General features: G+C 38.8%; 1 protein-coding gene across 5 annotated transcripts in view; it reads left to right on the top strand.

Annotated features, from left to right (window-relative positions):
• Nucleotides 1-13,919, top strand: part of usp15 (ubiquitin specific peptidase 15) — a 31,250-nt gene extending 17,331 nt beyond the window's left edge. For all 5 annotated transcript variants that reach the window (XM_066724279.1, XM_066724278.1, XM_066724282.1 and 2 more), the window contains 15 exons: nt 136-280; nt 2,334-2,507; nt 3,171-3,329; nt 5,486-5,710; nt 5,816-5,899; nt 5,991-6,085; nt 6,473-6,661; nt 7,498-7,610; nt 8,605-8,880; nt 9,294-9,364; nt 9,650-9,765; nt 10,288-10,437; nt 10,686-10,789; nt 11,445-11,533; nt 12,062-13,919. In XM_066724279.1, coding sequence (XP_066580376.1) covers nt 136-280; nt 2,334-2,507; nt 3,171-3,329; nt 5,486-5,710; nt 5,816-5,899; nt 5,991-6,085; nt 6,473-6,661; nt 7,498-7,610; nt 8,605-8,880; nt 9,294-9,364; nt 9,650-9,765; nt 10,288-10,437; nt 10,686-10,789; nt 11,445-11,533; nt 12,062-12,268 — 2,197 coding nt within the window. In that variant the 3' untranslated portion in view covers nt 12,269-13,919. The remainder of the gene's footprint in view (nt 1-135; nt 281-2,333; nt 2,508-3,170; nt 3,330-5,485; nt 5,711-5,815; nt 5,900-5,990; nt 6,086-6,472; nt 6,662-7,497; nt 7,611-8,604; nt 8,881-9,293; nt 9,365-9,649; nt 9,766-10,287; nt 10,438-10,685; nt 10,790-11,444; nt 11,534-12,061) is intronic.
• Nucleotides 13,920-15,585: the final 1,666 nt, after the last annotated feature.

Below are 15,585 nucleotides of genomic sequence, written 5' to 3'. Positions count from 1 at the left end.
CCAGCATCTTGGCAACTGTTTTGATTGTCGATGGACTTGTATTGTGTGTGTTTTCTGCCTTTTTTTTTTTTTTTTTTTTTTCCCTCCCCTCAAGTCCTTTACTGAATGTGAACTGCCATTTCTCTCTCTTTGCAGTGTAAAAAACTCAAACTACTGTATCCCGTCATATCCTCCATATAACAGCTATGACTATTCAGAGCCAGGAAGACACAATGAGCAGGCTGGCCTGTGTGGCCTCTGTAACCTGGGGAACACTTGCTTTATGAACTCTGCTGTCCAGGTAGGTGCCTTGCTCTTTACAATCTCACACTTTCAGGTCTGTAGTGGCAACTGGGTATAAAAATAACACAATTGTACGTGTGCACAGAGTATAGAAAGTTGCTATTGTTTTTGTTTGTGTTAAATGTTGACTTTTCTCATTTAGAATCTGTTGTGTCGGGGGTTGTCTTTTTTAAAGTATATTATATATGACGTAAAGGAGTTGCTGTTGTAAATGCTTCTAAGGTCAGGTAAGCTTTTAATGTGATAACGAATTATACAGGAACAGGTGACTGACTTAAATGGTTATTTTGTGTGAGTTTAAAAGTGGTGTTTTTGTTTCCAAATGCATTTTCAAAATTTCCATGTGTTTTAGTCTATAACTGGTAATTTACCTTTCAAACCACAATGTTCAAGTAAATTGCAGATACAATATTGCAAATCAAACAACAGGAAGCAACATAATACATACCAAACATATATAACTGTAACAATATAAACAATGTAAAATAAAATTTCTTACAAGGTCTTGTATAAGTGGGAGTTTGCATATGAAAGCAAAACCAGAAATCTGTACATATTTATCATGTCTAGTAAAATACATACTTAGTTTTGCAATGAAGGGATTGGTGCTGATTGGAAGAGGTTTCAACAGCTGTTTCACCTTGGTAACAATAGGCCATCAAAGACGCATAAGTAGAACACCCAAAAAGGGAAAAAAACACCACTGATTGGTCTTTTTGATTATCAGTGTTGTTCCACTGTTTCAGACATTGGTTTTCCAGGGACTCTGTCATTAAAGCCAATTATGTATGCAGGTTAAAGCTGGATCCACTGTGGAAGAAAGCCATATGAGATGTGCAAGTGATTTGATTTGAGCAAATTTCTCTCCACACCAAACCACATTTCTCATGCCCTTGTTCTCTGTATTGTTATCTCTAAAGGTATTAAGCATGGCCAATCCAGCTGGAAAAACTTAATCCAACCTGTTTGAAAACCTGTTAAAAGTGAATTAACCATCCTTTTTGTTATTTTTGTAAAGCTCTAAGGTATTACAACGATTTATCATTATTACTACTATAACACTCTTCCTCTTCTCCATCTTCATTGCCTGCTTCCCACCCTGCGTGACATAAAATGACATTGATCCCAGTACACATTCTTCTGCTTAAATGCTGCGTCACAGTGCAGTCATATGATGGGTAATGGGTAGTAACTCAGATTCGTTGGTAAAGTATGGGTTCATTAATAGCACGCAGCAGACTGTAGTGTCCTGCCAGTCCTAGTGTGGTTTTTATTTGAACAAGGGTATATTATAGAGCTCAGTCTTCATCACACAGAAACTGCATCAAGGCTGCCGATGCTGCTTTTGATCGGCCAGTTGTATTCCAGCCATCCAAACGAAACCGAGCTCGTTGGTTCACCTGCGTCCAACGTGGGTCCAATTTTGAGGTTTTTATAACTATAACTAGGGAGGCAGCTATCTACTGTTTTGGTTTGCAAACTTGAAAATCCATTTCTTCATATAGTTTTTCCTTTTTTCCTGAAACTATTAAACAGTCCTCTCTCATTATTCCACCAAAGTAAGCATAATAACGGGATACAGGGAGATAATTGTACATTGGTGCCAAACCATTGCAGGAAGAAAAGTTGGCGGGGCAATATAAATTGTGGAGCCAATTGTATATATAGTGACAGTTTGTGCACCTGGAGAGAACACAATCATCCTCTTTAAGGCAGGTTTATATTTTTATGCAAACTGAAGGGCTGATGAGCTTTATTTGTGACTTCAGAGTAACTGTAAGGTGGAAGGTATTAAAGTAGCCTTGACTTTTAAAGGAGTCTATTAACTTTCAACTCTGATATACCAGTTCAGTCATCCTGTTTGAAGCACTGTATGTTCAGTTCTGCCTTTTCATGTCTGTTCAGGCTTTTCTCTTTCTCCTGATTGCCTGCCTATCACAAGTAATTTACTGAACGTCATTATTTTTATTTACAATATTGCATATTTACTCTGACACCTTGTGTTGCATTGCAAGTATGATAGTGTATTTCTAAATTTATTTCCTGTACAGTGTTTAAGCAATATACCTCCACTCACGGAATACTTCCTCAAAGATAAATACCAGGATGAACTCAACATGGACAACCCTTTGGGAATGCGAGGTGAAATAGCCAAAGTGTACGCAGAACTGATCAAGCAAATATGGTCGGGAAAATACAGCTATGTTACCCCAAGGCCTTTTAAGGTAATGTGTTTTGTGTCTACAGCTTTCAAAATCTTAGGTTAGGTATAATGTCTTTGTTCTAGTTCTGTAATGGGTGAGAGTAAATATAAAAGACTAATGAGAAGTTAAACTTGCAGCAAAGGACCAGTTTATCCATGATATAAATCCAGTACGGCTTCAGTTAAAGTACAATTACAGTTTTTGGCAAATTATGCATCATCATTCATCATTAAATGGTCATAGTGGTAAATAACATTGCCTCAAATTGAGGTGCTAATAGTTCTGTATACAACCATATAAGATAAACTGAAAAGTGTCGATGCTCAACATTGCTCATCTAAAAGCATGAGGTTCAAAGTTTCAGCAACCACAGCGATCACCACAGCAAGTATAATATGACCAATTGGTGGTGAAGGGGAATTATGGGCAATGGAGCTGCCACACTGAGACTAGACAAGAGGAACATATTTAGGGTGTTCTCCAGTGACTGCAGTGCATTTAGAAAATCTCCTGGTTCGGTTTTTGTGAGAGATGTAAGATTGCTGTATTAGAGGAAGAACCATTCATTCACCTGTCATGTAAAGGTCACAGCCCTGACATACTTTTGGATCTGGCCATTAAAAAGTGCCCGCAGACTCGACCCCTTCCTTCATATTGAATCAACCTCTGTATTTTGTTTTCCAGACGCAAGTTGGCAGGTTTGCACCTCAGTTTTCAGGCTACCAGCAGCAAGACTCTCAAGAGCTCCTGGCTTTTCTTCTTGATGGGCTACACGAAGATCTCAACAGAATAAGAAAAAAGCCATACATCCAGCTGAAAGATGCAGAGGGGAGACCAGATAAGGTAAAACTAAACTGGGAAAAAAGCCGAGATCTGTGGTCTATTTACTGAAACAGAATGTTCATGCAAACTTGTATACATTTTGTAGAGAATACATTAAATATTATTATGATGTATTTAAACATGTAAGTACATTTTATTATGCATTATATACAGTGGGGGAAAAAGTATTTGATCCCCTGCTGATTTTGTACGTTTGCCCACTGACAAAGAAATTATCAGTCTATAATTTTAATGGTAGGTGTATTTTAACAGTAAGAGACAGAATAACAGCAAAAAAATCCAGAAAAATGCATTTCAAAAGTGTTATAAATTGATTTGCATGTTAATGAGGGAAATAAGTATTTGACCCCTTCGACTTAGTACTTGGTGGCAAAACCCTTGTTGGCAATCACAGAGGTCAGACGTTTCTTGTAGTTGGCCACCAGGTTTGCACACATCTCAGGAGGGATTTTGTCCCACTCCTCTTTGCAGATCCTCTCCAAGTCATTAAGGTTTCGAGGCTGACGTTTGGCAACTCGAACCTTCAGCTCCCTCCACAGATTTTCTATGGGATTAAGGTCTGGAGACTGGCTAGGCCACTCCAGGACCTTAATGTGCTTCTTCTTGAGCCACTCCTTTGTTGCCTTGGCTGTGTGTTTTGGGTCATTGTCATGCTGGAATACCCATCTACGACCCATTTTCAATGCCCTGGCTGAGGGAAGGAGGTTCTCACCCAAGATTTGATGGTACATGGCCCCGTCCATCGTCCCTTTGATGCGGTGCAGTTGTCCTGTCCCCTTAGCAGAAAAACACCCCCAAAGAATAATGTTTCCACCTCCATGTTTGACGGTGGGGATGGTGTTCTTGGGGTCATAGACAGCATTCCTCCTCCTCCAAACATGGCTAAATGCCAAAGAGCTCGATTTTGGTCTCATCTGACCACAACACTTTCATCCAGTTCTCCTCTGAATCATTCAGATGTTCATTGGAAAACTTCAGAAGGGCCTGTACATGTGCTTTCTTGAGCAGGGGGACCTTGCGGACGCTGCAGGATTTCAGTCCTTCACGGCGTAGTGTGTTAACAATTGTTTTCTTGGTGACTATGGTCCCAGCTGCCTTGAGATCATTAACAAGATCCTCCCGTGTAGTTCTGGGCTGATTCCTCACCGTTCTCATGATCATTGAAACTCCACGAGGTGAGATCTTACATGGAGCCCCAGACCGAGGGAGACTGACAGTTATTTTGTGTTTCTTCCATTTGCGAATAATCGCACCAACTGTTGTCACCTTCTCACCAAGCTGCTTGGCGATGGTCTTGTAGCCCATTCCAGCCTTGTGTAAGTCTACAATCTTGTCCCTGACATCCTTGGACAGCTCTTTGGTCTTGGCCATGGTGGAGAGTTTGGAATCTGATTGATTGATTGCTTCTGTGGACAGGTGTCTTTTATACAGGTAACGAGCTGAGATTAGGAGCACTCCCTTTAAGAGAGTGCTCTTAATCTCAGCTCGTTACCTGTATAAAAGACACCTGGGAGCCAGAAATATCGCTGATTGATAGGGGATCAAATACTTATTTCCCTCATTAACATGCAAATCAATGTATAACTTTTTTGAAATGCATTTTTCTGTATTTTTTTGCTGTTATTCTGTCTCTCACTGTTAAAATACACCTACCATTGCAATTATAGACTGATCATTTCAGCAGGGGATCAAATACTTTTTTCCCTCACTGTATTTGAATACATTTTTAGATTTTATACTGAAATGTATTTGGTATTTTGTTACACCTTTTTATGTAGTTTTTTGCTTTGAGACATTTTCCTTCTCTTTCCCAATTGCATTGTGTGTTTACAGCCTGTATAATGACGCGTATTTGCTTTTGAATTACTGTATTTTAAGTACATTTGCAAAAAGTGACAGTAGAATTGTTTCAGTTTTAACACAGAAAAATAGAGCCTAATGTAGTAGTTTATCTTGGTCTGATTAACTTTTTCTGTTGTAGATAAATCACTTGGGGTTGTTTTCTTTTAAAATTATAGATGATTGAGCTTGTGCTGATGACTTTCTTGCAGATTTTGCAATAAAATGTGTCATTACAGCAAACTTTTTTTTTTGAGAGTTGTAATTGCAGCTCATATAAACTGAACATTTTCTGTTTGGTGTGTTGTTTTACATAGGTTGTTGCTGAGGAAGCCTGGGAAAATCATATAAAAAGGAATGATTCGATCATTGTGGATATATTCCATGGACTCTTCAAATCTACCTTAGTCTGTCCTGTGTGTTCCAAAGTTTCAGTGACCTTTGACCCTTTCTGTTACCTGACACTTCCTCTCCCCATGAAAAAAGAACGCACTCTGGAGGTCTATCTGGTCAGATTGGATCCCCTTGCAAAACCAATGCAGGTACAGTTGAACCCTTACCCTTCTGGGGATTGTTAAAGACCGCCTGAAATAAACTCCCTGAACGCTTAATAATGATGTATTCCTGATTTTTTTTATTCCTTTCAGTACAAACTGATTGTACCCAAGGTTGGGTACATTTCAGACCTCTGTGCTTCTCTCTCTGCTTTATCTGGTGTACCTGCAGACAAGGTAAGGATTGGACTTTTTACCTTGACCAAAAAAAAAAAAAGAGAATTGGAAACCAATTGTATTACTGTAATTCTGTCGTTCCTCCTTCCAGATGATTGTAACAGATATATACAACCATCGATTTCATAGAATATTTGCTACGAATGAAAATTTAAGTAGTATCATGGAACGGGATGACATTTATGTGTAAGTACAGTTTATTTTATTGTTTTTATAATATTAATGGAACAGTAAAACTATAAATATTTGCCTTTTAGGCCTCAAATAAAACACATAAAGTGCAGCTTTTACTCTAAATTTGATGTATATAGGCCAACACACCTGCAGCCTGTATGTATGAAGCCCGAATCATATTTTATACACATTAATATGCATCGTTAAAAGACTCTTCTGTACAGACTGAGAAAGTGTAAATATGTTTGGACATGATGAACTATTTTCTCGTCAGCCATGTTTGATTTTGTTTATTTTATTTTTTCTGAAGAAGCCATTTCATTCTCTGAAATTGGGATGGTTTCACGCTTTTGTTTGTGGAGTTCTGCCTCATTAGTGTTTCTTCTCTCCACTTGGAAGCTTTGAAATAGCTGTAAACCGGGTCGAGGACACCGAGCATGTTGTCATCCCTGTTCATCTGCGGGAGAAATACCGGCAGTCAGGTTACAACCACACCAGCTCGCCTTTGTTCGGGCAGCCCTTCCTCATCACGGTGCCCAGGAGCCTCAGTGAGGACAAGTTCTACAACATGCTGCTCATGAGGATGTGGTAGGTGCTTTATTTATTAAAGCATGCTCCAGTTACAGAGCAAGTGCTGTCTGGGTTGCATTTTGAATATGTCTCCAGTATAGATGTTTGCAACCTCTTTATTTAAGAATTTTATATACTGCTGTGGTACTAACAAAACTAAAGCATTGGTATTTCTGAAACCAAGAAGTGAGTACAGGAAACGGTTAAATAAAAAATAATAGATATATTGGCAGTATCTATTAGCACAATTAGCAGAACAAGGTGGAGCACAATCAAAAAGACAGGGAGTCCCAAGTACTGGGATTGAGAAACCTATGTTTGGTGTTTTATGTGTCTATATATCTATACACCTTAAGAATGGCAATTCATATTTGGTCAAAATCTAATTTTATGAACAATACGAATGTGCTGTTCTTGTTCTTCTAACTCATTCCTGATGTTATATTAGAACAGGTTGTCACCTTTAACATTTAATTAACAATACTGAGATCTATTATGGTCTTGCTTCCAAATTTATGCAATGCAGGATTTATGAGGCTTGGAACTGGCTTTTTCATTATTTAATTGATTGCTGATTAGTTCATTTATAAAGGGTAATTAAGTTGCCAACAGTAAAATGAAGTGTTTGCATGGGAGTAGATTTAAAAGTGTTATTGACAGTGTGTCAGTCAGAGCCAATGGGCCATTGTTTTTTAGGACATTCCTACCTGCTTCTGAAGTTTTATAAATCGGTCATGTAGGGTGAGATTTGTTATACAGCAAAACTAACAGCACTTCGTCAAGTTGACAATCTGATGTTCAGTTCATGGGAGCTGTTTATGACAGAGGTGTAATGGAGAAATGTTTGATCTCAGCCGATATGTTAGAACCTCACCAGAGCACGAGGAGGAGGAAGAGACGCACTGTGCCAAAGACCACGGGATCAACGGCAATGGCAGCAACGGCGTGCTGGAGGAGGGCTCACCGAGTAAGTGATCTTTCTGAACTTTTTTCTCTGTCTTTATTTTGATATCTGCATCTCATGGCATAGTATCGATTTCCTTTTTAAAGTCACAGTTAAGTTCTGTGCTCGTCCGTCAACAAGTTAACAAAAGGAATTGTCTTTTTATTCAGTCGTTTGTTATTCCAGCCTACAATGTTAATCCTTCAATCACAACCTCCTATGGACCCCTGTGTACTTTGCATTAACAAAGTGCTATATACAGTCTATTTCTGTATATGTATTTCAGGGTTTCCACTTGTGTTTTCCTAATAGGTTTTCAGATTAGGATTCCTAATGTAAGCAGGGTGGAAAAACAGGGTCAGCTGCTGTGGAAACAGCGCAGATAACTATAGCTGTAATCTATAGACAAGCATTTTGTATCTGAGCGTTTGTGCGTTTAAAGTGGGGGTTCGGACTCAGTTCCTGGGCAGACACAGAGTCTTGTAGATGGTCTTTCCAGCTGGAGCTCTCAGTTTAAGGTCTCAACCTTGATTTAACAGGCTTATGTAATATCATTAATCATCAGATTTTTGTTTTGGTAAAGACCAACATAAGAGTGCAGATCCATTACTTACCCATGTAATGGAAATATGGGAATTGCATTGCTGCCATACTTTTGAGACATGCTGAATTAATTATTGGGTCATGTTTTTGAGAGCTTCATATTTTTATAAAATAAACCACAGCAAGAGAATGTGATCCAGAAATTATGTGGTTAATAGTGTGATTTATAGGGATAAATAAGATAAAACAGTCTGAAGAGATGTGTGATGCGTAAAAATCTATTGAGTGTAAATTTTATATATTTTTTTCTTGGATATTTTTGTGGGGTTTTTGTTTTCCTCTGGAAATTGTATTGCACGTTTCTGCTGCTTTCTCAGGGTGATAGTTCAGATGAAGTTCTTCTTTGTGTCTTTGCGACTATTGCACTATAATGGAAATGACACAGAAAAGACTGAATTCCCTGGTCAAATTACAGGTGAGATGGAGACGGACGAACAGGATGAGGAGTCCAGTCAGGACCAGGAGCTCCCTTCTGAGAATGACAACAGCCAATCAGAGGAGTCCGTGGGTGGAGACAATGACCTGGAGAACGGGATTGGTCCAGAACAAACATGCAAAGGACATCAGTGTGTGGGACACAAAAAACGACTTTTTACATTCCAGTTCAATAACATGGGCAAAACAGACTTCAGCTACATCAAAGAGGAACCCAGGCAGATTCGGTTTGATGATGGGCATCTGAGGCTCAGCGGTGAGTGTTTCTGTTCAGTGCGTTATCTGTAAACTTGGGGTTGTGAGGGGTCACATTAAACATTGTATTTGTATTGGTTAAAGCATGACTAATAATGCAAACATTCATCATTTTGTATTTTGTTTTGTCTGGGGTGTCAAAAGCTCCTGCTTTAGATTTCCAATCAAGTTAATTTTAGTTCAGTTTATCTTTCTTAAGACTCTCAATCACGATGAGTGTATTATTAGGTTTGACACAAATGTTCTCTAAATTACTGAATTTAACAGAAACCCTTAACTGATCAGGATGAGTGTTCCCAAATATAAAGGAATACTTGATTTAGGGCCAGGACCAGGCTTAGACACCCTGGAAAATGAATTATTTAAATCTGGCCTTTGAACGTGAATGCAATTTTCTTCATTTCTTTTTAACAGATAGGTCGTATCTCTCTTTGGACTGGGAGCCTGAACTGAAGAACAACTACTTTGATGACAGTGCAGCGGAGGTGAGATGGGAAATTGCATTGCCAACACTAGGAAGTGATGTGTACAATGATAGCACTGGCACAGGAATGCTTTTAAATGACTAAATCTCTGTTTTACTGTATACACTGGCAGAAGTGGTACAATTATTCATTGATTAAAAGTGTAGACTTAAAAACCCTTCCGTCTGCCTTTAGTCTTCATTAAACAATACATCACTTTGATAATGTGTACATGCTCTCAAGCAGAAAAACAATGTGAATGTCAAATTAAACTGTTTTCCATCTGTTTGTTCAAAATTCAAAAAGGATTTTGAGAAGCATGAAAGCATGGAGTATAAACCTCAGAAAAAGGCCTTTTTCAAATTGAAAGACTGCATTGAGCTCTTCACTACAAAGGAGAAACTAGGAGCAGAAGATCCATGGTGAGTCCACTCTGTACACACACACTTTATTAATTGTATTCCTTTAGCATTTTTCCTTCATTGTATGCCAGTAGTACCTTGTATCCTTAAATGAATGTGTTGCAAATATTATTCATCAGTATAAATAAATATATATACTAATTTTTTAAACCTAGTAAGTTGCTTATGATAAGGGCATGTGTGAATTGAATCCTTATTGAAAATATCACCTTGTTTTTGTTATGTGGACATTTTTCCTATGTCTCGGGGTGCCTCTTACAATTAAGTTCTTGCTCATTTGTCAGCGACTGATTACAAAGACATTTATAAGACTAACTCCTGGTCAGATTGAGTGTAAGGTCATGACACCAAACTGACTGATTCCCCAGTCTGGGAGGTCTCCTGCAGCACAGCATGTGTGGCCTGTACCGTGTTTATAGCACTAGACATAAATACATGTGCATATTTGTTCTTTTCAGAAGGGGTCTGTTGTGTTTAAGTTGTGGTTCTGTTTAATTGAAATGCGCTCTTTTGTTTGTGAAGGTACTGTCCAAACTGTAAACAACACCAGCAAGCCACAAAGAAGCTGGACCTGTGGTCTCTGCCCCCTGTGCTCGTAGTGCACCTCAAGCGCTTCTCCTACAGCCGCTACATGAGGGACAAGCTGGACTCCCTGGTGGATTTCCCTATAAGGTATACGATAGGATGTTGCTGCTGAATTCGCCATTGAAAGGACTGTAGATTGATTCTTTAAGCAATGTGTAAGAACTGAACAGAATATTTTTAAAAACGCCTAGAATATGATTTTTTAACTATTCATTTCAGGGTGTTAATTATTAAACTAATATCTTCTCTTTCAAGTTATGTGTTTTTATGGTGTTTTATCAAATGGAGATTACAGCACAGAGGAAAATCAGATTATTTTCTTTATCTCCACACAGTGATTTGGACATGTCCGAGTTCCTGATCAATCCCAATGCTGGCCCTTGTCGATATGATCTGATCGCTGTTTCTAATCATTATGGAGGAATGGGTGGTGGACACTGTAAGACACAATTTATTTGCAGTGTTATGGCTTTGCTACTTTATGTCTCGTATAACATTGAGCATGTCAGTTTCAGAAGTGAGTCAAATACAAACTTCTAAAAGATACATTTTGAGAGCTTGATGAATCCATTGAAGTATTTTTTAAATAAACTAGACATAGTTGGTACTTGGTGGTAGCTTATCCTACCCAAATATTGCAGAAATGATCTTGTAACAATGTTGTTTTGTGTTTTTGTGAGGGGCAGGGGAGAGCCCTGTATAAGTACGCACACAGAGTGTTGTGCCTAAATTTAGATGTTTCCTCTCGTTGAAATCTCATGACTCAAATACAGCTTCGTTAGGTATACCTGCTCGTGCACAGGGCTCTGTGGTTCAAATCTGTATTCATCTGCAAGCAGGACTGAACCCCACCGTGTGAAAATGAGCTCCTACAACACTTAGACTGCCATGGTATTAATATCAGGCTTAGCTTCCAGACGCTGCTTTTCTTGTGTCTGCTCCATTTAATACTTGGTGTTTTGCTTTATGTGTTGTCTGTCACAGGAACATGCACCCAATCCCCTCAAAATCATTAATTTTCACATGTTACTTCTAATGTGTGGAAAAAGGGGAAAATCTTCTCAATGTATTTTTTTTTTCCCCTCTTACTTTAGATACCGCCTTTGCTAAGAATAAAGATGACAACAAGTGGTTCTACTTTGATGACAGTAGCGTTTCCCCTGCATCTGAGGAGCAAATAGTGGCAAGTTATTTATTTACGGTCTAAACTGTATTATCGGCCTGTTATCACAGTAAATCGGTGCGGTTCAGTGGCTCGATTCAGAATTATAAACTGGCAGAGGAGAAAGTTTCTACTCCGTTTATCACTTTTACACTTCAGATGGTACATCTTATACTACACTTTCCGTATGTTTGAGTTTCTTCCTTTCTTCTTATGGCCACAGAGTGATTTTAAACTGTTTTTGGTGTATTTTGACTGTCAAGAAGAAAATAATAAGTGATTATATATTTAATTTAAAGACCTCTAGAACTGTAGAATAATTTTTAAGTGTAGTCTGGGTTTTGAGACAAACAATATTTTGTGAGATGCTGGAAGATATCCCACAACTTGCTTAAATCTAAAATCATGATAGTTTCAAGGTTTTTCTCCACACACTTTTGTTTGGGGGTGGGGGGGTGGGGACAAAAAAAGGAACCTCATTATTTTGAGCATGCCTTCTTTCACAATCCCTGTTCTTTGCTTGTTTGTGTGTTTGTTTGTTTCCTGTAGTCAAAGGCTGCGTACGTGCTGTTCTACCAGAGGCAGGACACAATAAGTGGCACTGGTTACTTCGCACTGGATCGAGAAGACCAGGACGCCGCCACGGCTCTGGGAGCTAGTGCTCAGAGCGACGAGGACTTGATTGAGAACAATGACAACGACAATGACAATGAGGAGCATGATCTAAATAACGAAATCTGTATGCACACTAACTGAGGGGAATGTTGGAAGCCATATAAACAATTACAGTTACTAGCAAATATCTACACAGACACAGGAATGTTTCGTGGGGGAACGTCAACTCTTTGGTGCATCTATCACAAGAGACTAAGCAACCAGGGCATCCTTATTTTTTTTCTCTCTCCCCCCCATCCCATCTTGGACTCTTACCGATTGTCTGCATTGGTACTGCTGATCATGTTAGCAAGCCGACTACTTGCAAAGACAGCACAATGTCCCCCGTTATCGCATATTAAGAATGTCGGAGATTTGTGCTTCTCTTGTTTATTTTATATTCCTTGAAAAACCAACAAGTTATTTGCATATCATATTTATGTTTTGCCTTGTAAATAATTCAGATGAGCACTGAAATGAGTTTTGTTTTTCATAATGTGGTAAAAAATGCTGGACTGTCACATATTGCACAATCATCCCATTTTGTAGATAGAATTAGTGCCACATGTACTGCAATTGTTTGAAAAAATAAATAAATACTCAGAGGGTCTTCACATGACAAATGTACTGCTAAAATAAGCTGCCTTTAACCTGTCGTAGTAAATGTGTATCGTTGGGCATTGCTACTCTTAAAGTTACTTTTTTTTTAAAACATTCTTTTTAATGCTGCTGTTACAATGATTCATCAAATGCCTCTTTCAAAACTGGCCCCGTATGCCTGGGATACTAAATACATGCACATCGATCTACACACAACACCAAATAAGATATTTTTATTTTGTACTCGTAGTAAAGAAAGTGGTTCGTCGATGCTTTAAAAAAAAAATCATTCTTCACACAATCAATGTAGAGGCTTTGAGATTATAAATGTTGGTGATGCATTTGATTCAGATATATATATATTTTTTTTTCTTTTTTCGGTATCCAAATAGAAATCACCAGAGCCTTATGGTAATCTCAGACCATAACCTTTGCATTGTACAATTCCCATCTGCATGACCCAGCGCATATAAAACAAATCTGTCTTGATTCGTCATCAAAAGGGGCCAGAATGTCAGCTGTATGTGTGAAGTTTTGACTGTTTTGATTGCTGCCTTCCATACATCGTAGATCTAGTTTATTTTTCAGTTTGCGTTTTTCTTTTTTGGGGGGATGGTTGGACTTTATTGCCTTGGATAGTAGCTATACAAATGCTGGGGTACTGTTACGTATCTTCTACTTAAAGTATATGCTTTATTGTAATCCACTAGCAGGAAAATGAATAGTGGTGTTTCTGGGGTTGGGGTGGGATGGGGTTGAGGGATAGGAATAAATATTTATCTGACTGACTGAGACGTGAAGTTAAATAGGCTATAAATATTGTATATAAAAGTTCACTCTGTGAGTGCGCATTTGGTAAATTAATTTATATGTTAGCATTACACACAACAACAAACGAAAAGCAATGTATTTAAACCAGGTCAAAGTGAGATGAATGGGATATGGCTTTGCTCTGTAGCTCATAAGTCTTGCCAGTGTTCTCTCCCTGGTGTTTTAAGGATCCTCTATGATTTTGAAATTTTGTAAAGTTAATACTAATGTCTCGCATGACAGGGGGTTCTTATTTTGGCTGCACTTGAGTTCACTTGGGTTTACATTTGAAATGTGCATGTTTATTTATATACAGACTTCAATAAAGTTATGCAAAGCCTTACTGTTCTTTTCTTTTCTTTTCAATCTTACTGTCTGCTGTGGGTCATGTTCATTTAAAATAAACAAAAATATCTGTCCTTCAAACTGTGAAACTTTAATAGGTACAATTTTTTTTTGCTGTCGCCAACTGTTTGGTAGCAAAATGATCGAGAATCGTCCAATATGGATATGTATTGTGACTAGGCATGAGTGAAATAGACAATCACAAACTATAATACATTATACAGTGAAACTTCCTGGCACCTCTGATGTTTGTAAATGTCCCACCTGGACTTAATTTGTGCTGGAACTTCTGAAACTGCAGTAATACCAAGCTTCCAGAAGAGGAAGCCATTATACTTAACAAGCACAACATTCCTCTGATAAAACAATTGCTCAAGACCTTTAAGGACACTCTGCATTGAACTTGTTCACCTCCCACCCCAGTTATATCTTTATATCTATTTTGTATCTGCTGAAATTGTCCACCTTACTCACTGACCCAAGTTCTTCCAAAAACAAGCCTTTTCAGAGGTCAGCCTTTTTCGGGTTAGTTGGAATAGTGCATCATAATCCAAACTAATGCAAGAACTGGAAAGCATGTGGAACATCTATAATAGAACAATGCGTACTGTATCACTATTAACATTAGACAGGTAACCGGTAAAAATACACTCACCTAAAGGATTATTAGGAACACCATACTAATACTGTGTTTGACCCCCTTTCGCCTTCAGAACTGCCTTAATTCTACGTGGCATTGATTGAACAAGGTGCTGAAAGCATTCTTTAGAAATGTTGGCCCATATTGATAGGATAGCATCTTGCAGTTGATGGAGATTTGTGGGATGCACATCCAGGGCACAAAGCTCCCGTTCCACCACATCCCAAAGATGCTCTATTGGGTTGAGATCTGGTGACTGTGGGGGCCAGTTTAGTACAGTGAACTCATTGTCATGTTCAAGAAACCAATTTGAAATGATTCGACCTTTGTGACATGGTGCATTATCCTGCTGGAAGTAGCCATCAGAGGATGGGTACATGGTGGTCATAAAGGGATGGACATGGTCAGAAACAATGCTCAGGTAGGCCGTGGCATTTAAACGATGCCCAATTGGCACTAAGGGGCCTAAAGTGTGCCAAGAAAACATCCCCCACACCATTACACCACCACCACCAGCCTGCACAGTGGTAACAAGGCATGATGGATCCATGTTCTCATTCTGTTTACGCCAAATTCTGACTCTACCATCTGAATGTCTCAACAGAAATCGAGACTCATCAGACCAGGCAACATTTTTCCAGTCTTCAACTGTCCAATTTTGGTGAGCTTGTGCAAATTGTAGCCTCTTTTTCCTATTTGTAGTGGAGATGAGTGGTACCCGATGGGGTCTTCTGCTGTTGTAGCCCATCCGCCTCAAGGTTGTACGTGTTGTGGCTTCACAAATGCTTTGCTGCACACCTCGGTTGTAACGAGTGGTTATTTCAGTCAAAGTTGCTCTTCTATCAGCTTGAATCAGTCGGCCCATTCTCCTCTGACCTCTAGCATCAACAAGGCATTTTCGCCCACAGGACTGCCGCATACTGGATGTTTTTCCCTTTTCACACCATTCTTTGTAAACCCTAGAAATGGTTGTGTGTGAAAATCCCAGTAACTGAGCAGATTGTGAAATACTCAGACCGGCCCG

The sequence above is a fragment of the Amia ocellicauda genome, chromosome 15, assembly GCF_036373705.1.
Source record: "Amia ocellicauda isolate fAmiCal2 chromosome 15, fAmiCal2.hap1, whole genome shotgun sequence".
Lineage (NCBI taxonomy): Eukaryota > Metazoa > Chordata > Actinopteri > Amiiformes > Amiidae > Amia > Amia ocellicauda.
This window is presented reverse-complemented; position numbering and strand designations above follow the sequence as displayed.